Source organism: Abramis brama (assembly GCF_963993115.1).
Source record: "Abramis brama genome assembly, chromosome: 23".
In the NCBI taxonomy this organism is placed as follows: Eukaryota; Metazoa; Chordata; class Actinopteri; order Cypriniformes; family Leuciscidae; genus Abramis; species Abramis brama.
In genome coordinates this window covers 29,174,795-29,201,251 of record NC_139985.1, presented here as the reverse complement: position 1 = coordinate 29,201,251, position 26,457 = coordinate 29,174,795, and the positions used below count along the sequence as shown (strand labels likewise).

Genomic DNA, 26,457 nt, shown 5'->3' with positions numbered 1-26,457 from the left:
GTGCTGAAGCAGTTTCATATGAAGCAAACCCAGCGGCGTTACTGCGGATGCCATATGCCCCAGGTGTCACGATACGACACACAGGAAATAGGGGATCCAATTGCAGTATTATTTTATTGGGTAATCCGTATTCATAATCCAGTCCAGGCAAGGGTCAAAATCCATACAGGCAATCCAAAAACAAGAACAAAACAAGAAACAAGCAAAAACAGACCTCAGAAAGTGGTGTGACATTAAACAAGGACTCCGTAACAAACACTGAAACAGACAGGGTATAAATAGACATAAACTAACAAGGTAACGGGAAACAGCTGTGTGCAATGATAAATGAGTGACAGAACAGGATGATGGGAAATGTAGTATGAGTGAAAGACACCGTGGGGGAAGAGGACCTCTAGTGGTTACCCAGGGAAAGACAAACCAGACAATGTGACACCAGGAGCCTCTGACAAGGTTTCAGTGGGGCCGTTGCCCTGCTCTTGTTGGTATTCAAGCAGTTCAGCACTGACTGGACACATTCCTCTGTGAGGCGTGCCGTCTGGTGGACTGAGTCCAGCTCCATACCAAGAAAAGAGATCCTCTGCACGGGGGTGAGTTTGCTCTTTTCATCAACAAGGTGGACCTAATAAAGTGATGCCGGTGAGTGTATGTATATGAGATGCATACATATGAGATGACACGCCTGCTCATGTAGCTACCTTTCAGTTAAATACAGCTAATCTCTGACATAGATTACCTGAATATGAAAGACTTATAATAAAAGTGGTTTACGGGATAGAGGCCACACCTTTAATGCGTCATTGTTTCTGGCTGATTAAAAGCAGAGTCGAGTATAAAGGATTTACAGAAGACACTGGTAAGAAACACTTGTTTCAGTCTACAACCTACAATGAAGCAAACAGACAGCAAACACGTTTTGGTAAGTGTGAGAACCGTTTCATGTGCGAACTAAACATTTTAACTACTGTGAAAAAGTTTAAACTATATGATAAAGTAACCAAGCATGTCAAATATAATCTTTTCACTGAATGACTGAAAGGGATTTTGTTCATGTTTTCTACATTCTTCAAAAATAGTTTTTGGTTTCCATTTTCTTGTCTTGAACTGTTTCTTATCCCTGATTTAGACATATGTAATTTGAGAGTTATATATTGAAACAGTACTCTTGTAACTCCAGGCAATATTTGTTATGGCGCTCAGTACTCTATGTGTCGAAACATGCCCAGAGAACCATTTCCAACTTCCAGATTTGCAGTGCTGCCTTAACTGCCCAGAAGGTGAGCTCCACTGACTAAATAATAATACATCTGAATATATTGCGGTGACCACTGTTAATCACTAAATAATCATTCAATGCAAATCTACAGGTTGGTATGTTGTGAAGAACTGCTCCGAAGGACCCAGAGTCCACATTGGTGTGGATTGTAATAAATGCCGCAGCTGTGAAGGTATGTAAAAACTGTTTCACCGCTGTTTACATGACTGAGAGTTTATAGACTAGATGCCTTTGCAGACCAGACTGGGCTGATCATTTCAGTTCTGCTCTGAGAATACAATCCTTTTTCTCAACCTATAGAAACTGGACAGATAACTGTTTCCAGCTGCACGCAGTTCGCAGACACACAGTGTGCCATGGGTGAGAATAATACTTCATTTATTCAATTTTTTATCTTCAATAATTTATGTTTTTGTAACAACTCTTGAAATGTTTCTTTATTACAAATTGGTATGCAAATTTACAGAGCCCCTAAAGGAACATGGTGGAGGAAAAATTATGAGATGGGAGGAAAAATATATATTTGAAAACTTTTTCCAAGAAACTCTGCATTTGGTCGCAAAAGCACTGAAATATAGATTTTCCTCCCACTTGAATCATAACATTTCCATTACTAGTTTTATGCAAAACTTTTACAAGAGTACAAAATAAAATTCCTCGGGGGAACAAAAGTATTGATATAATTTGTAGAGTAAACCCATGTTTATGCTGCTAACTGCTGCCTAAATATTGTATCATTTCATTCAGCCATTATATTTCATTTGGTTTGTATATTTTTTCTCAGATTGAAAATATTCCTGCCTTTGAATCTGACATAGATACTTTTTTTCCCCTTTTCATATACTTTTCCTTTTACCTGCTGCTTGCAGTTGCATTTTATTCTTTTCTTAAATCGTCATTTATTTTAGTTTCCCTTTTCTTTCTCTTTTCTTTCTCTTCTTTCCTATAACAGACCCCCATGTTCCTACACATCTAACAAATTCCCCCCAAGGACAACTGCCAAAGATAACCTTGTGAGCTTTTTGCCTCTTTGCTTTGTGAAAACTGAACTTATGGTAAAGGTTTAATTTATAATAAAATATCGAACCAATCCTCAGGTATGGTTGCTCATTTGTGGTAGCTGCTGTCTTCATGCTGACTGTGATCGTGGCAATCTGCTTTATCAGAATCAGTAAATCTGGTGAATCTGATGAAAGCTCTGCAGGTAAATAACCAATCTTCATCTTTTGTCATAATGTGATAACTGACACAAACACTAATGAAATCTTGACCGGATGTGTGTTGATTGTGTTTTTCAGGAGAACCATTAAAAGACACAGAGACAGTCTAAAGAAAATCTTAACTCAGGAAAAGGCCAACATCATGTGAATTATCAGGATTCAATGAAGTTAGAAATACTGCAATACAAAAAGTTCTATATTGATGGTCATAAGGTGCAGGCTAGATCAGATTTTTTTTTTATTCAAAAGTCTTAATTTTTTTAAGAGTCAGTAAACATACCTCTCCTGTGACAGGAGATCATAATGTGATTTGAGTTTACTCCTATAGAGGCACTGAGGGCTGTAATTAAGAAGATGCTGTGAATGTGTACTGTAGGTATGTGCACATCCGTTTGTTTAGAAATGTATCTATAGTCAGATATATCTACTTTTTTTTAGCATGATGCTGTGTATCATTTTTAATTTGTTACTTTTTAAAAACAGGATTTCTCTTTTTGTATCAGATATTTGTACTTTGACAGAATTTTATTTGTTCAAATAAATATATTACTGTTCATTCCTCAGTGGAAAAATATGCCACACTTTGTATTAGGCATATCATGTACTTACATTAAAAAAAAAATTTGTTTGGTATAATGTACTTATTGTGTTTATGTATTGCAAAACACTTGTACTGCTATTGAGGTGTGATACTGGGTTAGGACAGGTTTGGGTTGGTTTAATGGTCGGTTCAGTTTCATTATAGATGGAATTACAAATAACATGAAGGTATTTTTAAGTTTTTTTTTTTTTTTTTCAGCAAACTGTAAAAACATGGATGTAAACAAAAAGTGCATTGAATCCAATGATTTATTTAAATGTTATTAAAGATACTTTTGCTGGACAAACACTTGTACATGTGTTGCAATCTGTTTGCATGAAAATTAAAATAAATTATTAATTAATAATCAATATAGCAATGTAACAATGCAAAAGGAAATGTAATTGTGGACTTTGGTTTGTTATGAATTATGAAGCGTAGACTGCCAAGACAAATATAAAGTTAATACTTTTATACTTTTTTTTTTTTTTTTTAACTATGCATTCATTTGTCTGTGTTATGACCCTTCTTTGGCTCAGAACAGTCTAGGTATTTTAGAAGGGGAACATAAAACTCAAAATTCAGACACACAAGTAAAGATTAATTTAATAAAAGATAAAGTAATTAATATTTTACATATGAACTAAACAAAACGGAAGGAGCAAAAGGGAAAACAGGATTGTGCCAAACAAACAAAAATAACAATCAAAAAGGAACTAACTAAACCATTTATCTCTAATCCTAAAAAAAGAAAAAAAAGAAAGAAAGATCAAAGAAAAAGTCTTCAACGTCCGTGACGTCATAACTAAACTACTCTAACTAATAAAACAAAAATACAGAGGGTGGCACGAATCCCTAACCTAGTGTATATAGACAGAAATTTAGCTAAGTGTGTAAATGTATGTCACGTGACGTCACTTCCCGCTTAACCCAGCTTTGAAGAGCTGTTTAAATCTCATAGCTCACAAATAAGAAGTTTTTGGGGCAATCAAAAACAAGGCACGATTAACATGACACTACATACTTAACAAAACTAAATCAAGCAAAAAGAAACAAAACACATCATAAGACAGAACCAAACAAAAAGTCTCTCTCCTCGCTGGCAGTATAGCATGTTCCTTAAGTAGGGCTTCTCCAGGTGTCAAGCATCAGAATGATGAGGATCCCGCCTCACATGGCACACCCACTCAACTCATTACGAATGACTGACAGGCAAAACAGCCAATCAGCGACAGCCTGAGAAAGTGAAAGAAAGAGAGACAAGAGACCAAAAAGAGAAACACAAAACACACCAAAAACACTATAAACGTCCCTAAGGACGTAACAGTCTATATTTGTGTTGTGGAAGATAAAATACTGTAGTTAAAGACTGTAGTAAACTGTGCTGTAGGGGCACATTACAGTTTGACTGTAAAAACCAGTAACTTTATGTGTCACATACAGTGAGGAAAATAAGTATTTGAACACCCTGCTATTTTGCAAGTTCTCCCACTTAGAAATCATGGAGGGGTCTGAAATTGTCATCGTAGGTGCATGTCCACTGTGAGAGACATACGGTAATCTAAAAAAAAAAATCCAGAAATCACAATGTATGATTTTTTAACTATTTATTTGTATGCAAATAAGTATTTGAACACCTGAGAAAATCAATGTTAATATTTGGTACAGTAGCCTTTGTTTGCAATTACAGAGGTCAAACGTTTCCTGTAGTTTTTCACCAGGTTTGCACACACTGCAGGAGGGATTTTGGCCCACTCCTCCACACAGATCTTCTCTAGATCAGTCAGGTTTCTGGGCTGTCGCTGAGAAACAGTTTGAGCTCCCTCCAAAGATTCTCTATTGGGTTTAGGTCTGGAGACTGGCTAGGCCACGCCAGAACCTTGATATGCTTCTTACAGAGCCACTCCTTGGTTATCCTGGCTGTGTGCTTCGGGTCATTGTCATGTTGGAAGACCCAGCCTCGACCCATCTTCAATGCTCTAACTGAGGGAAGGAGGTTGTTCCCCAAAATCTCGCGATACATGGCCCCGGTCATCCTCTCCTTAATACAGTGCAGTCGCCCTGTCCCATGTGCAGAAAAACACCCCCAAAGCATGATGCTACCACCCCCATGCTTCACAGTAGGGATGGTGTTCTTGGGATGGTACTCATCATTCTTCTTCCTCCAAACATAGTGGAATTATGACCAAAAAGTTCCATTTTGGTCTCATCTGACCACATGACTTTCTCCCATGACTCCTCTGGATCATCCAAATGGTCATTGGCAAACTTAAGACGGGCCTTGACATGTGCTGGTTTAAGCAGGGGAACCTTCCGTGCCATGCATGATTTCAAACCATGACGTCTTAGTGTATTACCAACAGTAACCTTGGAAACGGTGGTCCCAGCTCTTTTCAGGTCATTGACCAGCTCCTCCCGTGTAGTTCTGGGCTGATTTCTCACCTTTCTTAGGATCATTGAGACCCCACGAGGTGAGATCTTGCATGGAGCCCCAGTCCGAGGGAGATTGACAGTCATGTTTAGCTTCTTCCATTTTCTAATGATTGCTCCAACAGTGGACCTTTTTTCACCAAGCTGCTTGGCAATTTCCCCGTAGCCCTTTCCAGCCTTGTGGAGGTGTACAATTTTGTTTCTAGTGTCTTTGGACAGCTCTTTGGTCTTGGCCATGTTAGTAGTTGGATTCTTACTGATTGTATGGGGTGGACAGGTGTCCACTGCTTGACTGGTCCTGGGGACTCACAGCACTGCACATTTTGTATGTCTCTCTAATTGTCAGGGTTCTGCCCTGGCAGCCTTGTCTGTGTTGTCTTTGTTTCATGTTTCTATGTTTGTCTTGTGTTTGAGCACATGGCTCTGACTTTGTTTGTGTTTGCCATGTGCTCCTCTTGTCCTGCCTCCTTGTCTCCTGTTACCACGCCCCCTTGTTTAGTCCACGTCTTGTCCTGTTTCACTAACTGTGCTCACCTGATCCTCATGTGCTTTAGTCCCTTTATATTGTGCCTCTTTCCCTCATGTCTTTGCTGTATGCGATTATCACAGAAATTGTCAGTTAGTGCTACTGTAGATTTAGTTTTCCTTGTTTGATTATTTCTGTTTTGTTAAATTCTAGTTTCTTTGTCCCTGTGTTTTTAGTCTAGTTCTAGTCTTTATTTACTTCTAGTTCTCTCAAGCCTTGTTTTTACTTCTCTTTATTTTTTAAGTAATCTTTTATTTCTTTTTCTCTAGTTCTCTGCAAGGTTGCAGTCTTGTTTAATTTCTTTTTGTTTGTAAGTACCAGTTACTTATTTTGAGAAATTATTTATTTTATTTACCTTATTTTCTCCTTTGCTACTTCCAGTTATTTATTAGTCTATTTTGTTTTTCTAGTCATAGTTGTCAGTTTTGTTTCTGTTATCTCTTGTTGTGTGTTTGTCTTGTGTTGATCCCTGCCCTGCATCCTGTTCTTCCTTGGTCATCGAGACTCCTGTCTTGACTTACTCCAAACCTAAACATATCCAATAAAATATCTAAACGATTGAATAATTGTAAATATTGAATTATTCATTTCATTGAATCAGTCAATTAATTAACTTAACAATTAATATATTAAAACAATTATATGCTGGGCTTGACATGAACTTTTTTGCTCACCAGTCCCTGTGGCGAGTGGTTTTCCAAAGTTACCAGCCACTCAGCATTTTCACTGGCCACAATCTTGACATCGATTCCATGGGGAAAAACTGCCAAATAGATATTTTTAATATTATCTCATAATTTGGCAGCAGGTATATTAAGCTGCTGTAACTTTAAGACCTTAAACGGATCCATTATACTGTTACAAATGCGTTTTATTTCTCAACTGCTTACGTTCTCTTAAAACATAACTGACTGTTTAAGTGAATACTCGCTGTGAATAACATCGTCAACCTCAACAACAATTTTCTCCGATGATGATGGAGCCACAGTATTAATTATTTCATTGCATTTGACATCTGTGTCTTCCAAATAGACAGTTATGGGTTATTAAGCTCAATAACTGATCATCAGTTTTGCATCGTCCACTCAGCCATTTTGACGAAGTTCACGGGTCATTAGTGAGAGCGCCAATTCTGCCAGAGCATGGAGTTGTGCATGATGACATGTAAAATCGTGATCTGTCGCGTTGCTAAGGCTGGCTACACACCTGAAGATTTTAAGCCCGATTTGGGCTCGATTTGCAACCCCCAACGACCCATGGGGTGTGGCCCGATTCAAGGCTTCTCGCAACTGACTTTTTCCCAAAAAATTCCTCAATTGTGTGGTGTCATTGCGATTATTTTCCTGCGCCGATCGCGTCGGAGCGTAAATTCCAAATCGTGAATATCAAACATTTGATATTTACTGCCTCTGACGTGATACCCGCGATAGCCTATAAGAGCGAGCAAGCTTCATCAGCCGGATGTTGCGTCCTTCTATAGCTGAAACTTGGCAGCCACTAAACATGCCACGAAAGTGGAGTATTGAGAAAGAAGATCACCCATATTCTTTTTTCCTCCTTTTTTTCTTCCCGTAAAACAAAACTCACAGGAGAACCAGCTGGCGACGTTGATCATCCTCTATTTGTTTTTCTTTTCAAGTCACGTTTGATCTCGCGAGTCTCAGTGAGATCCTGTCTCACTGTGGAAATGTTAGTACAATCGACTTGGTTTCGCGGTCCGGATGAATCTTCTAGTGTGTGCATTCAGAGGATTATAATGCTAAAAATCGGTTGAAACTGCCCTCATGTCTGTGGTCTCCCAGCACAGTTTTAAAATCTGAAAATTGTGTCCCAGGCCTCAGTTTGTTTTCTTTAAACTTTACAGACATTACCGTACATGCTTACCCAGGTAGCCAAAACGGTTTGGCCCGATAATGGCCCAGATCTGGCAGGCCGGAAGAGATAAGATAATAAGAGATAATTTGGCCTGGTTGAGGTTGCCAGACTTGGGATGGACGCAGGATGAATAACGTCCCAGAGTCGGCCCAAATACCCTGGCCCAAGTCCGGCTGCCAAAACTGCTGGCATTGCCAAGAATTGAACACTTACTCAGTACTGTCCGAGACTAGGCACTGAAAACTGACCCAAAAACTGACAATCATGGCAACAAAAATTGTACACTTAGCCAGTACTGGTCCGAGTCTTGTTTGCTAAATTAAAAATATATACTTGCACTCTCATACAGAAATTAAAAAAGAATTGTGTGTTCAGTTCAACTTCTAAAATATGTGTATTAAAGACTCCTTCCAGTTTTTATATAAAAACAGAGATTTGACTAAATTACATGACCTTAAAACGGCCTTTGCGTTGAACACGCATGCACAGCATCCTATAGGTTCTGTACCGGAAACAGAAATGATTAGTTCACCTCCCGAGTGTTCCGGTCTGAGCGTTCGTGAAGGGGGTGGATTGGAATCCACTGCTGCTTCAATGTATATGTAATGAGTGATTATAATCAAGGTATTAATCAATATTTTTCCTTGTAAATATCAAATGAGTTGAATGACTTCTCTGGAGATTTTACTTTGTTATAGAAGTTACCAGTGTGATTACTGAAATGTTCTTTAATGTCAGTATTTGATATCTGAATGCAGTAACAGTGCTTTCTCATTTAACCCGGCTTCAAGAAATGAAATAGGGAAATGTTTTGTGTTTGAGAAAGGTCTTCAACATGTTAAAACACATAGGGGTCATTGAAGCCAATAGTTTAAGGGACCATTTCTCAGTTAAAGCCTTACTTTCCAGTTAGACTAAAATGTAGCTCTTTTTGAGAAAGAACGCATTATCTTGATGTTTTGAGACGAGACTCCTGTTTATAGTTAGAGCCTGGCCAAATCCAACCTTGGAAAAGCTGTGTGTTGGTGTGTGTGTTAGTCTTCTTGCTTACAGGTTAAGGAACCACTGGTATTGTTGGAGATTGACTGAGTTGTTGTTCGATACATGCTGGCACCCAGCAACCCAAATCTGCGACCTGGAAGGTGCTTAACTTCAGTGTCTAACTTCAGGGTCTGAGTATCAGCTGCATAATCTATGGAGATATGCTTCAGTCTATCTGTATATGTGTGGAAAATTACTATGTTTATCAGTTTCTTGGCCAATCAGAATCATTCAACCTGTAAGCAATGACGTAGCTTAGACCTTGGAAATGGTATAACTGCTGTGATCTTTGTAACTGTAAGGGGGGCGGCCTATGAACTCCTGTGTGAGTCTTGAAGCTGAACTTCTGCTGATGAAACTGCAAACTATCTTCAGTAAAACTTTTCTTCAATTTTTTATAATTCTGACTCCGGGTCTTCTTTCAAACATCTGGTCCTTGGGTCCTAAACTGTTAACCCCTAACAGTTCTTTTGTCACGTATTGGAAACAGAAATTAGTTAATAATTCCCAAATTCCTTAAACAAGCAAATAGTCCGCTTTTTTATTTTTTTATTTTTTATTTTTACTTTTACAGTTATGTGATGTGTTTCTGGTCTCAAATTGTAGCTTTTTTATTTGGTTTCTTAGTTGGTTAATGCCTTAAACTTTATCCGTCTGATGGGGAAAAATCACTTTGTTAAAGCAAAAATACCAGTTATGGCTTTCCACTAAGCCGCTGGTGTCGGTAACAGGAGTGAGCAAGTATTTGACGTATACAAACTCCATGAGCACAGTTGTAAATGTAATCTTAGTGTGCTCCAATAAATAAACATTGCTTCCAATTAGCTTCCTGTGGTGTTTCAGTCTTTCAGTTTCTCAGCATATACAATTATCAACTCCATACCTTGCAGATATAGCGCACACATTGTCCATAGTCCATATTGTTCCTTGAACTTTACTCTTTACCAGTGAAGCAATAAACTCACATTATAATCCAATTACCACGGTCAGCATGATCCTGTACATTCTTGCACGTTCAGCATGGTCAAAAACTGTGTGCTTTCCCACTACCAATACACACCTGTTGTCCAACTACCCATGTTCTTCTAATATACTGTTTCAGAGCGCCACCCAGTGGACAAATATATAACTACATGAAAATGGCTCCTACAATTAACATCTTAAATATTCTGCAAGGTGTATGTAAACTTGCGAGCAGAACTGTAGTAGGGAAGTGTGTGATTTCAGAAAAGGAGCTCCTGGCAGAAGCTCAATGGCATAACCTAGTGGTCAGAGTGGAGGATGGTGTGAGACACATTATGGACTGAAGACATCCAGATACAGATAATAAACACAAGGGATTTTGACATGATGATCACTCTGAGGGCTCTCAACTAAAGTGGCACAAACAGAGACATGCAAGACCAGAGAAGAACTGGTGGGAGCTCAAGGATGCTGGCTGCGGATTTTGACAATACTGGCCTTTTGACTTGGCGGAGAACTGGCCATCATGGAGGAGCCTGGTCAAATGGAGAAACCACAGTCACCTTTGGGTTGCACAGCGAAAGAGAGAGGAGAAAGAATGACTTGAGTTCTTAGTGGTTCATAAATAACATCAGTGCTATGAACTGAACTCGCTGAGAGACGTGGATGTCTCAAGGACTTCCCAAAATAATATGACCACCAGTTATGCACACAAGCAGATGATAGTTCATTCTATGCTGTTGCTTCAAGGGAGTTAAGTGGAAATAGTCCACTTTTTGTGAAATTGTAGAGCACACTCGGAATTGGAGCGCTTACCTTGACAGAGACGATAAAGCTACTTATTTACAGATCGAAAATGGGCAAGGAAAGCTTCAACAATAGGACCAGTGGTGGATGATGAAGCGGCCTACACTGGGTGCATGATGTGGATCTGGTCTTTTATCACAAAACCACACAAAGGCAGGATGACAGAGAACCCAATCACCTGGGCCCAGTTTTTCAAAAGTAATCCAGTGGGATTTCAGATCACGGATTGGATCAAATCTTGGAAATGGGTTTTTCAAAAGCAAAAGAGGGATTCTGAACTAAGATCAGATCATGTAATCAAAAAAACAGGATTATCCTGATCCCATCAGAAGGGTGGATTCAGTTGTGATTTTTCGAACCAAATAAAACCAGAGTTTTTTTTTTTTAAGTGAATGATCACAAAATCAATGTTTACTGATGATATATACATTTCTTCAATTTCTTGAAGGATTTGGAATATATACATTATATACATTTCTTCAATTTCTTTATTGGATTTGGAACATCCAATCCAATGTTCCTTTAAAAAAACTGGCATAAAAGTAAAATGGTGATCCTGGATAGCAAAACATGGGATTTCCAAATCCGGATCAGTTTGATTCAGATTACTTCTTTTTTTTTTAAACTGGGCCCAGGGCCCAGTTTTTCAAAAAATGTAATCTGGATCAAATTGATCCGGATTTGGAAATCCCATGTTTTGCTATCCAGGATCACCTGATCCATTTTACTTTTATGCCAGTTTTTTAAAGGAACCTTGGATTGGATCACTGTGATCCAAATACCAAATTTCAGGATTACCAAATCCTGTTTACTAGAGCCTTAACTGGAACCAACAGTGTAGCCTACTGGCTTAGCAAAGAACAACAGTTGGCAAAATACCGGTGGCCACAAATAACCATTGTTTATTTTAATTTTAAGAAACAGAAACACTGTAATAAACAGAAACATTTTGCATTCCTTATTTTGTTATAATGTTAAATAGCAAAACAAAAATAATACGATCCAATAGTCAAAAATCATTTACAGGACAGATACCAGCTCTTTCCATCTCTGCCTTTAGGAGATGCATCTCCATCTGCACTTTATTCTGCTGCAATTGGGTAAGCAACATTTGTTCTTTACCCAGTTCAATTTGTACTTCTCTTTCGGTTTCCCAGTTCAGAAGCAACTCATAGCTGTCACCATCCTGGTTTGTAGCTGAGGAACGTTTGCGTTTTCTTGTAGGAACGTCTTGGACTGTCTTCATTACATCCACTGGGGATCTATCTTCCTCCTCAATCACTGTAGTCAAGTCCAGGACAAACATTTCCTCTGCAGGAGAATTTTGTTCACATTCTTCTGAAGTCCTAGTCTCTGTAATTGTGGCCTCTCCATCTGCTTCTATGCCTTCAATAGCCGCGTTTCCACTGTCGGGCCAGTGCGAGCCAGGGCTTTAAACGGGCCGTGTCGGGCCAATAGCACCGGGCCTGCGTTTCCACTGTCGGGCCAGAAGCTCCACAGCGCTTCACTAAAACACGCCCGTAACACGCCTCTCTGGAACAACGTCACACTAACCCATCATTTCACCAACAAATGGAAGTTTTATCAAACTAATCAGAAATCACTGGAAACAGCGTTGAAAACAAACATGATAAAAGCGGCCATTTGCTGGAATTTTTGTTGTTTACTTGAATATTTAAAACCCAAGCATCGATGTTTTACCACAGGTTTACAATAAAAAGTGATACACTGATCATAATGAATTAATTTATGTAAAAATTGCACATTAGTCACTCAGAAATAAATTACCGTTAGGTCTATTTCACAAAAGAAAGAGGAGGTAGAGGACACACTTACTTCTTCAGTCGCGTCTGTTTCTGTTTATCTGGTAGTTACAGGACATATTTACATCACATTTAGAAAGAATGATAATTTCTACAAATATATGCCACCAAAAATACGACCTGATGAGCTTTCGCACTCTCTCGACTCTCATTCAGATATTTTCAGTCAGAGAAACAGAGGAAGCTCCCGAAAAAAAAGTTGCTTTATTTTATGATAGTCTGGTATAAAGAGACGAGATGTAGGCTATACTGACAGATAAAATAAAAACATGACTGTGATAGCCTTTATGATTGGTCTGATTTCTTCAAGCGTTCACTATGGTTTTTTACTATGCTTATCTTCAAGCGTTTACTATGTTTACTATGGTAATGGTTAGCGCACATAGTCTTTTGCATCACAAACAGAAGGCATTCATGAACGCGAGTTAAATTATTTTAAAAGTCTTTAATGCTGACAGAATCATCCGGCGCTGCCGTCTCCCGACTCAGGTGAACTCCGCCTCTGTTCGTAACCACTCCTCTAGCCCGAGCTGGCCCGCTTTGGCCCAAGGTATTCGACGGGCCAGAAATCCTGGCCGTTGGCCCCGAGTAAGCCCCGATCAAGCCCCGGAAGTGACAGTGGAAACGCGACTGGCCCTGGCACGCACTAGCACGGCCCGGCCCTGGCCCGACAGTGGAAACGCGGCTAGTGCCATGCAGAGCCTCAGATTTTTCATAGGACCATATCAGTGAAATCCCCCCTCTTATATGGCTTGTTACCTATTTGGAGGTTCTTGGCTTCAGTAAGGTCTCTCGTTGCCTTGGCCCTAAGGTTCTAACATCGCAACATAACTTGTTTTATGGTCCTCTTTTGGCCAGAACCCATGGCATTGGTTATGTCCTCCCAAATGTTGTGTTTTCCTTTTTTGGTCACTTCTCCACCCTTTGCAGACCTGAAACCTCCTTCTATCAAGGCAAAATTGGCCCGAACACCCTCCAGCAGTGCACAGGTTTCTGCCACAGTGAAATTAGGCCCTTTTGAGTCCATGGTTCCAACTCTTTGGTGTAGCCAACACTGATCTTAAAAGCCTTGAGCATGATTGCTTTGGCTTGTGCTCAATTAGACTTACACCAATCAGCTCATTGCTGGTTAATGGGTGACACCATTTAAACACATCATATCTTTGCACCCATTTCTCTTAGCCTACAGAGTCATCCACATGGCGGGTATTGTTCATCGTTACCGTAGGAGAAGGTACCGTCAAAGGGTGCATACTGAGCGTGCCAAACCACTCGAGCAATACACATCAGAAGAACTGTATGCACGTTTTTGCTTTGGGAGAGATGACTTTAAGTACATTGCAGATCTTGTCAGGCCAACACTCCAACACCAAACTCAAAGGAGTCATGCTTTATCCGTGGAGGAACAGTGCTTAATCGCTCTGCGCTTTTACGAATGTGGGACTTTCTAACAAGTAATTGATGACAATATGGGACTAATGTGGTGAAGGCTATGTCAGTAGCACTGGGCAGTCTGATCAATCAATTTGTTTCCTTTCCCAAGGATGACCAGACAGGTCAGACTAAGCATAAGTTTTTTCAAATAGGGAACATGCCTAGCACTATTGGTGCTATTGATTGTACTCATGTGCATAACCAAGCACCTTGTAAAAGGGAGTGGGAGTATGTCAATCGAAAGGGGAGGCACAGCATCAACATCCAACTTGTGGGCAACGCTGACCTCATAATAACCAACTGTGTTGTGAAATGGCCAGGGTCTGTTCATGATGCACATATTCTAAGAGAGAGTGTACCATACAGAGAGCTTCAATCCCACCGACCAAATGGCATAGTATTGGGAGACAGCATGTATCCACTCCTACCATGGCTAATGACCCCTTTTCCAGTTGCAAACACACCTGAGCAGGCACGCTTCAACTCCTCACATTGCAAAACAAGATGTGCATTGAACGCTTAAATGGAGTCCTGAAGAGATGGCTTGCATGTCTTAACTACTTGCGAGTACAACCCAAGGTGGCATGCAACATAATCCTTGCCTGTACAACATCGCCACCAGGCGTCATGTCCCTCTTGATGACAATTTTGATGGGCCTGAGCCTGATGTAGAACCAGAACAGCCGCCTGTAACGGTCACCAGCTGGAGTGCCCTTGAGAACCACCAGAGGGCACTCCACACCAGACTCTCCTATTATCACTCACAAACTACATTTCCCATAACTCACTGCCCGGACTCATCACATATCACTGATCACATTCACCTGTACCTATTCACTGATTGCATTCACCTGTGTCTCATCATCCTGTTAGTCTGTCTATTTATACCATGTTCATTCATTCACTCACTGCGAAGTCTTGTTTGTGTCACACTGCATTTCTGAGCATTCTCTTGGTTTTCTTGTCTCTTGGTTTTTGGATATCTTGCCTCTGGTCCCTGCCTGTTTTGTTTGTTTGTTTGTTTGTTTGTTTGTTTGTTTGTTTGTTTGTTTGTTTGTTTGTTTGTTTGTTTGTTTGTTTGTTTGGACTGCCTATCTGTGTATGACCCTTGCCTGTACGACCTTCCTTATTAAAAGCTGCATTTGGATCGATCTTCGTGTCTCGGAGCAGTTCGTAACAGAGCCACTGTTCTTACCTAATGAAGGACACACTGGACATGCAATTTGAGATGCAATTGTGAGCAATTACTTTTAACTAGGCTACTGAATGACTGAGTATATTTGTTGTTGTCATTGCCATTAATATACTGTGGAATTATAGAGTTGTGAGCAACAGTGACATTTATTTGACAGCTGATAGCTTTGATTTATTTATTTTTATTGTTTTTTTTTTTGTTTACCATATCTCATTAGATGTGACATGCTTCATATATGCTTCAAATATGAAGAAATCAGTAAACATCGATTTTGTGATCATTCACTTAAAAAAAAACTCTGATTTTATTTGGTTTGAAAAATCACAACTGAATCCACCCTTCTGATGGGATATCAGGACCTATATAATCCAGTGGGATTTTGGATCATGGATTGGATCAAATCTTGGAAATGGGTTTTTCAAAAGCAAAATCCTGGGATTCCTGGGATATCCTGAGATTAGGATAATCCTGTTTTTTTTAGTTTTTTTTTTTTTTATCAAATAGATCCCAAACCGAGTTCAAAGTTTTGAAAAACCCAAAGGGCAGGTTTGATCCAGATCAATCCTGATTGCTCTGATCTTAGTTCGGAATCCCTCTTTTGCTTTTGAAAAACCCATTTCCAAGATTTGATCCAATCCATGATCCAAAATCCCACTGGATTACTTTTGAAAAACTGGGCCCAGGCCCAGTTGTTCAAACATAATCTGTTTGGATTTCAGATATCGGGATTGGATCAAATCTTGAAAATGGGTGGTTCAAAATCCACCCAATCCAATCTTGGTTTTGATCTGGATCAAGTCATCAGTTTGTGGTGTTCCAATTTTTTTATTCAAAAAAAATCTGAATTATATGGATCCCAGCAGAAGGGTGGATTTCAGGAACAAAAAATGTATAAAACTTAAAAAAACTGGTTAAAAAAAAATAACATTTGTATAATGTAATATACACATACACATTTTTTTTTTTTTTTTTTTTTAGCTCTTGATTAGTTTAACTGTTAAAACAAGAAATTAGAAGTAGACATTAGGCTACCTATTAAACCTTTCGGGAGCCTACAGTAAAGTAAAAAAGAGATTTTGGTGCCATAAAATAATCTCCAAACAGCTGACAATATCAAACAAAAATATTATGTTTAATTTAAAGCATTTGTTTGGTATATCCATTGTCACAATCATTAGAGATGAACCATTCAAAAGTTCTTTGCGAGCATACACAAAGGTTCTTGGGTGAATGCTAAGCAAAACATTTCTGAGAGAATGCAAAAGCATTGAAATGTTTTTTTCTTCTTAAATCTCATATTTTTTCCATCACCATGTTTTTCCGAAGAGCACTAGTAATCCAGATTTAGTAATCTGAAAAAGTGTGTATCTGGATCAGGGTGATCCAATCCAATTTTGCTTTGAAAAACCGGCACAACATTAAGATGGATTACCTGATCCAGGATAGCAAAATCAGATCAATCTGATCCAGATTAAACTTTTTGAACATCTGGGCCCTGGAGTTTATTGGCGATTTAAACTGTGAAAACGGTATTCAATAAAACAGAGGCATCTTAACTGATAGATAATAGAGGTCCTGTATGCACTGTGCTGTATGTATCAGACGTTTGATGTGCTGTTCATGAACGAATCAGTGTTTTTTTGAAAATGACAACGAATGGGTGACATTTCTGTCCCCAGGACATTATATGTATAAAAAAAAAATTAACTCTAAAATACATTTTATTATTAAGCAAAGTGTCCTTCACATTAAGCTAACTGCAAATTTAATGTGCATTAAAAACATTAATAAAAACTTAGAACACTAAAAAAGTAGCATTTGTTGCATGTCCCCACTCTCTATCTAAACTTTACCATGAAATATAGTGATTAAAGGTAGCAGATCTTTTTTTTTTTTTTTTTTGCATTGTTGAGTGATCTTATATCCATATGCAGGTGCCAGAAACACCCACCCATGGCATACTGCATGGGAAGGAGTGAAACACACCCGCAAACCTCTCTTCCCCCCTTTTTGTCTTAACTTCCCTCTTTCTCCCTTCCTCTCTCTTCTCCTTTCTCTCCTTCTTTCTCTTTCCACCTCCTTTCTCTGTGAACTAGCACATATAAATCCCTTCAACACAGAAATCTCATGCACACATAGTCATGTACAGACACTCTCTCACACACACACATATGGACACTCATTGCTGTTACCCAGTGTTCATTCCTGTTACTAAATTTCATTTATTTTCTAAAAAAAATAAAGTTAACCCACTGTTTTTATCAGTTTTGTTTGGTCCATCATTTATACAATAGTTTATTAAATTAAAATAAAATAAAAACTGATAAACTTGAGGCTTTTTTGTCACAAATATCAATTATTTGAACTTTAAAATAAACACTTTCTTGTGGGGAAAACAAAGGAATTAATTGATATGCTTTTAAACATGCTTTTTAAATGGCACATGGGTTTCTGTAAGAGGACTGAAAAAACATGCGTCCATCTTCTGCTAAGAAATCTTGTAAAAAAATAAAAAATAAAGTTGAGATTGACCAATAAATATTTTGATAGTTAAATATGTGTAGTATTAGATTCAGTGTTGAAAAAAGATTTTAAAAGAGTTTGGTGGAATGGCTTTTAAATTGATTTGACTGACTAAATGATGAAATTCAGATCGATGACTAAATTATGAAATAGTCATTCATTTAATGTGTTGCGTTGATATTTTGTACCATCATCAAGAGAGAAAAAATTAAGGTGGGGTGTTGGGTCAACTTGCCCCAGCGGGCATCTTTGCACATCTAACTAGGCTAATTATATTATCATGAAAAGCTACATCTTCATTTACACCATTCTCCAGGGTGAATATAGAATAACCTCTTTATACTTTGGTTCCATGTTCCCACGTTTTTCAATACAATAACACGGTTTGCAGCTGATGTTTTGTTACTTCGCTCATGAACACTAGTGACGTTGCAGCCAGTGTGCGCGTTCTCGTGGAGCTTTTCCGGTGGCGTTTCCTGTGTTTGTAAACTGACCTGGGCTGGAATAAAAGAGCGAAATTGAGCAGTATTAAGGTAAGATTCATAAGCATTATGTGTATCGCTTCAATACAAATGATTACTGTTGTTGTTTTATCTCTCGGGATGATGTGGTCTGGTGCGCTTTTACAGGCCTCGAGAGACAGAGATTGGATTATAGAGAGCCATATGTACACGAAACACATTATCACACATGAACGCGTTTTAAATAAACTCCAGCTCGAACTAAAGCACACATGACTGATACGAGGCGTGCGGTGACATGTTTAGAGGGGTTCATCTGAAAAAAGCTCTCGAAAATGTAAGGATTAGTCGTGTTAGATGAGGATTGTTTGTTTGCGGGGGAGTTTTTAGTGCGAACATCAGCGCGCTGAGATGCTTTTCACATGCGTGTGCGTGTGTGTGTGTGTGTGTGTTATTCTTTCATCTGTTCTCATGCATTAGGCTACAACATGCATGGATGTCTTCGGTGTTTGCTTTTTAAACGCATAATTAAATTGTTATGCATGTGGCAGTAGATATAGTCGGTCTATGTTTCCCACAGCACCTCACTTTGTGGCTCTCTCCCATTAGCTGAATACTCAATCATCTCCATACTTCATGACCTGAATTAGACGTGTCAGATTAATGAGCAGGGTTGAGAAATATTGATCTCAATCCTTTGATTTACATATGCTCCCCTTTTTGAGGGGGCTTGACACCTCTAATCACGAAGAGTGTGCTCACAAGGACTCTTTTAAAGGGATAGTTCTCCCCAAAATAAAAAAATTCTATCATTAATTACTCACCCTCATGTCATTCCAAACCTGTAAGAATTTAGTCCATCTGTCCCTCCGTTGACAGTCTATGCCAGTTATCTGAAGAGTCTCGGTCCCTTTATATTATGAACAGATTTAATTTAAGCTTTTATTCACATACAAACACTAATCAGTGAACGTAAATAGAAACTCAACTGAACCTGATTGATGCACGTGAACAAACCTCATTGGTTCTTGCGGAAACTCAAACGTGCTGCGAACCACAAGAATGAACCTCATTGGTTCTTGCGGAAGCTCAAACGTGCTGCGAACCACAAGAATGAACCTCATTGGTTCTTGTGGAAACTCAAACGTGCTGCATAACACCAGAATGAACCTCATTGGTTCTTGCGGAAACTCAAACATGCTGTGAAACAAAAGAATGAACCTCATTGGTTCTTACAGAAGCTCAAACGTGCTGCGAAACAAAAGAATGAACCTCATTGGTTCTTACAGAAGTTCAAACGTGCTGCATAACACGAGAATGAACCTCATTGGTTCTTGCGGAAACTCAAACGTGCTGAGTAACACGAGAATGAACCTCATTGGTTCTTGCGGAAACTCAAACGTGCTGAGTAACACGAGAATGAACCTCATTGGTTCTTACGGAAGCTCAAACGTGCTGAGTAACAAGAATGAACCTCATTGGTTCTTGCGGAAACTCAAACGTGCTGAGTAACACGAGAATGAACCTCATTGGTTCTTACAGAAGCTCAAACGTGCTGAGTAACAAGAATGAACCTCATTGGTTCTTGCGGAAACTCAAACGTGCTGAGTAACACGAGAATGAACCTCATTGGTTCTTGCGGAAACTCAAACGTGCTGACTAACACAAGAATGAACCTCATTGGTTCTTGCGGAAGCTCAAACGTGCTGCGAAACACAAGAATGAACCTCATTGGTTCTTGCGGAAACTCAAACGTGCTGAGTAACACGAGAATGAACCTCATTGGTTCTTGCGGAAACTCAAACGTGCTGAGTAACACAAGAATGAACCTCATTGGTTCTTGCGGAAGCTCAAACGTGCTGAGTAACACGAGAATGAACCTCAATGGTTCTTGCGGAAACTCAAACGTGCTGTGAAACACGAGAATGAACCTCAATGGTTCTTGCGGAAACTCAAACGTGCTGCGAAACACGAGAATGAACCTCATTGGTTCTTGCGGAAACTCAAACGTGCTGCGAAACAAAAGAATGAACCTCATTGGTTCTTGCGGAAACTCAAACGTGCTGCGAAACACGAGAATGAACCTCATTGGTTCTTGCGGAAACTCAAACGTGCTGCGAAACAAAAGAATGAACCTCATTGGTTCTTACAGAAGTTCAAACGTGCTGCATAACACAAGAATGAACCTCATTGGTTCTTGCGGAAACTCAAACGTGCTGCGAAACACGAGAATGAACCTCATTGGTTCTTGCGGAAACTCAAACGTGCTGCGAAACAAAAGAATGAACCTCATTGGTTCTTACAGAAGTTCAAACGTGCTGCATAACACAAGAATGAACCTCATTGGTTCTTGCGGAAACTCAAACGTGCTGCGAAACAAAAGAATGAACTTCATTGGTTCTTGCGGAAACTCAAACGTGCTGAGTAACACGAGAATGAACCTCATTGGTTCTTGCGGAAGCTCAAACGTGCTGCGAAACAAAAGAATGAACCTCATTGGTTCTTACAGAAGTTCAAACGTGCTGCATAACACAAGAATGAACCTCATTGGTTCTTGCGGAAACTCAAACGTGCTGCGAACCACAAGAATGAACCTCATTGGTTCTTACAGAAGCTCAAACGTGCTGCGAAACAAAAGAATGAACCTCATTGGTTCTTACAGAAGTTCAAACGTGCTGCATAACACAAGAATGAACCTCATTGGTTCTTGCGGAAACTCAAACGTGCTGCGAACCACAAGAATGAACCTCATTGGTTCTTACAGAAACTTAAACGTGCTGAGTAACACAAGAATGAACCTCATTGGTTCTTACAGAAACTCAAACGTGCTGAGTAACACAAGAATGAACCTCATTGGTTCTTGCGGAAACTCAAACGTGCTGCGAACCACAAGAATGAACCTCATTGGTTCTTACAGAAACTCAAACGTGCTGAGTAACACAAGAATGAACCTCATTGGTTCTTGCGGAAGCTCAAACGTGCTGAGTAACACAAGAATGAACCTCATTGGTTCTTACGGAAGCTCAAACGTGCTGCGAAACACAAGACTGAACCTCATTGGTTCTTGCGGAAACTCAAACGTGCTGAGTAACACAAGAATGAACCTCATTGGTTCTTGCGGAAACTCAAACGTGCTGAGTAACACAAGAATGAACCTCATTGGTTCTTGCGGAAACTCAAACGTGCTGAGTAACACAAGAATGAACCTCATTGGTTCTTGCGGAAACTCAAACGTGCTGAGTAACACGAGAATGAACCTCATTGGTTCTTACGGAAGCTCAAACGTGCTGAGTAACACAAGAATGAACCTCATTGGTTCTTGCGGAAACTCAAACGTGCTACGAAATACAAGAATGAACCTCATTGGTTCTTGCGGAAACTCAAACGTGCTGAGTAACACAAGAATGAACCTCATTGGTTCTTACGGAAGCTCAAACGTGCTACGAAATACAAGAATGAACCTCATTGGTTTTTGCGGAAACTCAAACGTGCTACGAAATACAAGAATGAACCTCATTGGTTCTTGCGGAAACTCAAACGTGCTGAGTAACACGAGAATGAACCTCATTGGTTCTTGCGGAAACTCAAACGTGCTGCGAAACACAAGAATGAACCTCATTGGTTCTTACGGAAGCTCAAACGTGCTGCGAAACACAAGACTGAACCTCATTGGTTCTTGCGGAAACTCAAACGTGCTGCGAAACACAAGAATGAACCTCATTGGTTCTTGCGGAAACTCAAACGTGCTGAGTAACACAAGAATGAACCTCATTGGTTCTTGCGGAAACTCAAACGTGCTGTGAAACACAAGAATGAACCTCATTGGTTCTTGCGGAAACTCAAACGTGCTGCGAAACACAAGAATGAACCTCATTGGTTCTTGCGGAAACTCAAACGTGCTGAGTAACACAAGAATGAACCTCATTGGTTCTTACAGAAACTCAAACGTGCTGAGTAACACAAGAATGAACCTCATTGGTTCTTGCGGAAACTCAAACGTGCTGTGAAACACAAGAATGAACCTCATTGGTTCTTGCGGAAACTCAAACGTGCTGCGAAACACAAGAATGAACCTCATTGGTTCTTGCGGAAACTCAAACGTGCTGCGAAACACAAGAATGAACCTCATTGGTTCTTACGGAAGCTCAAACGTGCTGCGAAACACAAGACTGAACCTCATTGGTTCTTGCGGAAACTCAAACGTGCTGCGAAACACAAGAATGAACCTCATTGGTTCTTGCGGAAACTCAAACGTGCTGAGTAACACAAGAATGAACCTCATTGGTTCTTGCGGAAACTCAAACGTGCTGTGAAACACAAGAATGAACCTCATTGGTTCTTGCGGAAACTCAAACGTGCTGCGAAACACAAGAATGAACCTCATTGGTTCTTGCGGAAACTCAAACGTGCTGAGTAACACAAGAATGAACCTCATTGGTTCTTGCGGAAACTCAAACGTGCTGTGAAACACAAGAATGAACCTCATTGGTTCTTGCGGAAACTCAAACGTGCTGTGAAACACAAGAATGAACCTCATTGGTTCTTGCGGAAACTCAAACGTGCTGAGTAACACAAGAATGAACCTCATTGGTTCTTGCGGAAACTCAAACGTGCTGTGAAACACAAGAATGAACCTCATTGGTTCTTGCGGAAACTCAAACGTGCTGCGAAACACAAGAATGAACCTCATTGGTTCTTGCGGAAACTCAAACGTGCTGCGAAACACAAGAATGAACCTCATTGGTTCTTGCAGAAGCTCAAACGTGCTGAGTAACACAAGAATGAACCTCATTGGTTCTCGCACATCAAGCGAGCGTGTTTGAGCTTCTGTTTACCACAACTGTACTTTTGACAACCCAGCGTGTAGTTGATCTTGATAAGTGCTCATTGTCACAGATTTCCATGAGGGGGTTTGGCATCAAGACGGCTTTGTTTCCGGGCAGACCGTTTAAGAACACGACACACACATCTCCCAGAAATCCTGTAGAATTCAGCCAATCAGAAGACTACTTTTAAACTCCTGAAGTGTTTCCAATTGTCTATCCCATAAGCATCAGGCTTTCATCCAGCATATTTGGGCATTAGACCTAGCAAAGCAAACTCCCTTTATCCAAGGCATTCTGGGTTTAAGTGCTGCCTTCAGTGGATGAAAGCCTGTAATTACTGTTACCCACTCTGATCAGTCTTAGAACTCTTGCTGTTTTTTCTTTGTGAATGTCTCATGTTTCTGCTCTAATTCATCTTTGTCACCACAAAGAAAAGACATTGCTGCCCCATGATAGAGTCCGGTGAGACTTGTGTGACACTTGGTCCGAACTGACGTCTCATCTACACATCTCGCCTGTCTCTCAACCGCTGTCTGCCACCATGTCACACATACCCGGCAGCTCGGTCCGGGACCACATGAAATGGGTTAGTTCTCTTCGCGTTTCATACAGGACGTGCATGTTTTTGTCCTAAATTGACTTTGCTTTTCACATAAAGTACTTTTACATTGAAGGTAAAGCGGTGGTTTAAAGTGAACCAGGACTGCACGCATATTTAAATTCAATAAATGTTTGTTTTAATTAGTTATTCATGCCAGGGTTGGAAGCATCCTTAAAATAGGTACAGGTCATTTAGGTATGTATTTGTATGTGTATAAATGACATGTTGTATTAGCTTTATTCTATGATTAGTAGTTTTTTATTTTTTTTATAAAAGCCTTTCTAGGGACCCGAGATGCAAATTAGCTTATGCTATACTCTCGATGTGCAATACATATTTTCCAGTTTTCGACTGGAATCATGTTTTTTTGTTGTACTGTCCCTATATAAATAAACTTATAAATAAATAAAAAACAGTCAAGTAAACACTTCCAACAACAGCTGGTCTTATATTCTTGGTTCTGTCTTGATGTTGTTTTCTTAAGGCAGGGCTGTTAGGTTGTGAAGCGGTGTTGTCCAGCATGGCTCTGATGCAGGCCAGTTCCATGGCGGCTCCTAAGAAGATGATGTCTCCGCTGGGTCCAGCTTCAGGACACGGATCTGCCCAGAGTGTACAGGACCGTGGGACGCAAGGACACATGCTCTTACCAACGGGCATGACCTGTCCTCCACTGGTTAGGAGACACCTTCAGATTAGTGTGCATCTGCAAATAGGTTATTTTGTGCCATCTGTAAAAGTTTACAAACTTCTTATTAACTAGCGATAGACTGAAATATCGCTCAGGCTGATTAATCGTCTCATAATTAGACATTTTCAGATTTGGCCGGTCATTTTTCTATATCCAGCAAAGTGATTCTCACAAAACTGTATTTTCTGCTACCTTTTTTCAAGGTACATTTAAGTGTCTTTCCAAAAAAAAGAATAGGCTTCAAAAGTACACCAAATGATATAAGGAGTCCATACCTAGTATGAAATAAATGTATTTTAAATACTTTTTTTTTCACTAAGTAAACTACAAATCCATTAACATATTTACTGACATAACGCTTGAGACTTACTGTTATAAATATAATTAAACTTAATTTGGAGTACTTAAGTTCTTTATTGCATAATGCACATTTCTTAATATTAAGCCTTAAAATGTGTTCACTATAATAATCACTATTATTAATCTTCAGAATATGACAGAGCTTGTGTTTTAAAGCTAAACATACACTGGGATGAATAATTCACTGAAAACTGGCTGTGTGTCACTCACTGTTCTCACATTGTAGATGCTCAGTTCGATAAGCTCTATGTATATATATGTATATAATATATATGTCCGCATGTAATTTGTGGGGCTCTGTAAGTTTTGATTAAAAAGTGTGTAAAATACATATATCTTCTAATTCAGCAAATTTCTGTATGTTTTATTTTTTTGAAAATTGTACATGTCCTGCAATTTGACATTCTAAATTTATTTTGAAAGTAGCATTTTGCTAATAATTATATCAGTATGTTTCTTTAATAATTACACAAGCATCTTTAATAACCTCTTATTGTTTGAAAGACTACAGGGAATATTGCACTTTTGCATTTTTTTTTTATTTTTTTTTTGACCACGGGACCATTTAAAAGCTGGCTATAAATTATTATTTCTCTTAAAATATATGGTGATCAGTTTCAGTGCCTAAGATATAGGCTCAATACTTAAAATATTGATTTAAAAAAAAATAATAATAATAATTTCATGGGCACGTTGTGCATCATCTACCCAGTAACAGCCTGAAGCCTGATGACCTCTACATACAACTAATGTGTGATTATTGGCACAAAATAATCTTTAAAATGCACTCATTCAGGTTGTTAGCAGAATGTTAAAATGTATTTCTGAAATTCTATAGAGTTGTATAATAATTCCGAGGTGGTAATTCCTTCAAAGGTTTGTGATATATATATGTGTGTGTGTGTCCGTAGCTTCTGCGGAAGGAGGGTGATTTTACAGCTCCTCGAATGCTGGATGAGAAGGAAATGAGACCCAATGAAGACATGCAGCTGAAGAAAAAGAACAGGAAGTCGGGAACACCCTCAAAAGTGAGAGAGCAGGACGGGCAGGCGGGGAAGGTCAGTGTGTGTGGGGGTGGCGTGTAGTGTAGTGTGTCACAGTCCTGTGAATGCATTGCCCGTCGGCCACAAATCACACAAAGTTTCCTCGAATGCTCTGCTTTCTGTGAGACGTTTGAGTTTTTCAGTGTAGTTTGGTCGCGTTGGAGGGATAATGAGCGTATTATAGAACATATTTGTACTGGATATGACATTGCAAGCATTTGGACGGTCTGACCCTGTATGGTAATGGTGTGTTTGTGTTGTTGTGGGGGAGGAGATGGCTGGTTTGGGTCGGGGGGGGTGGGGCGTCTGTAAGGGAGGGGAACGCTGAAGCACAATAACGGTTATTGTGTGTTTTCATGGCAGCAGTATCTACTGTGATTTAAAGGGCTCTGATGTTTTAGGAATAAAGCAGATCTGCTTCTTGTGAAGTTTGTTACTTAAAGTTTAGGTTCTTTTATGTTTGGGGTCTTTTGTTTGTTGAGTTTTTATGTTGTTTTTGTGTATTCATTTAAAGGAATGGTTAGTCTAAACATGGAAATTTACTAACCCTGTGTGTGTGTGTGTGTGTGTGTGTGTGTGTGTGTGTGTGTGTGGTTCAGGTATTCCCTACTTGTCCCCACAAGGATATTTAAAACGTTTGATCTTTTGGGGAATTTTTGTTGTACAAAAATAATATTGTAATGCTTTCTGGAAATAACTCTGAGTTGCAGTATAATTGTCTGTTTTGCTATTGTGTTCTCCCTCCTTGGATAATCATATAACTTTCAGTGATATAGATTCGTAAG

At 39.4% G+C, this 26,457-nt stretch overlaps 2 protein-coding genes and 1 pseudogene across 43 annotated transcripts in view; all 3 read left to right on the top strand.

The window, feature by feature from the left end:
• The first annotated feature begins 703 nt into the window (after positions 1–703).
• LOC311073937 (uncharacterized protein) lies at positions 704–3,380 on the top strand. The gene is made up of 7 exons (XM_084100052.1): positions 704–919; positions 1,178–1,277; positions 1,368–1,448; positions 1,577–1,636; positions 2,229–2,289; positions 2,374–2,480; positions 2,575–3,380. The coding sequence occupies exons 1-7, from the start codon at positions 890–892 to the stop codon at positions 2,604–2,606; spliced, it is 471 nt and encodes a 156-aa protein (XP_083956178.1). The 5' UTR covers positions 704–889; the 3' UTR covers positions 2,607–3,380.
• A 10,360-nt stretch (positions 3,381–13,740) lies between these two features.
• On the top strand, positions 13,741–17,149 carry LOC311074961 (putative nuclease HARBI1; annotated as a pseudogene). The gene is made up of 2 exons: positions 13,741–14,706; positions 17,105–17,149. The product of its transcript is annotated as a putative nuclease HARBI1 (transcript).
• A 966-nt stretch (positions 17,150–18,115) lies between these two features.
• The window catches only part of znf740a (zinc finger protein 740a), a 35,206-nt gene continuing 26,864 nt past the window's right edge, over positions 18,116–26,457 (top strand). For 22 of the 41 annotated variants that reach the window (XM_084101428.1, XM_084101415.1, XM_084101416.1 and 19 more), the window contains exons 1-4: positions 18,136–18,226; positions 23,412–23,566; positions 24,066–24,254; positions 25,541–25,687. In XM_084101428.1, the coding sequence (XP_083957554.1) occupies positions 23,522–23,566; positions 24,066–24,254; positions 25,541–25,687 (381 nt within the window). In that variant the 5' untranslated portion in view covers positions 18,136–18,226; positions 23,412–23,521. Of the gene's footprint in view, positions 18,227–20,908; positions 21,701–22,415; positions 23,567–24,065; positions 24,255–25,540; positions 25,688–26,457 lie in introns of those variants that run through there. The other 19 variants (XM_084101412.1, XM_084101426.1, XM_084101413.1 and 16 more) reach the window with 8 other exon arrangements.

Coding starts and splice junctions, on each gene's coding strand:
- LOC311073937 (XM_084100052.1), top strand. CDS start 890: ATGAAGCAAACAGACAGCAAACACGTTTTG. Junction 920..1,177: donor CAGACAGCAAACACGTTTTG/GTAAGTGTGAGA, acceptor TTGTAACTCCAG/GCAATATTTGTTATGGCGCT. Junction 2,481..2,574: donor ATCTGATGAAAGCTCTGCAG/GTAAATAACCAA, acceptor TGTGTTTTTCAG/GAGAACCATTAAAAGACACA.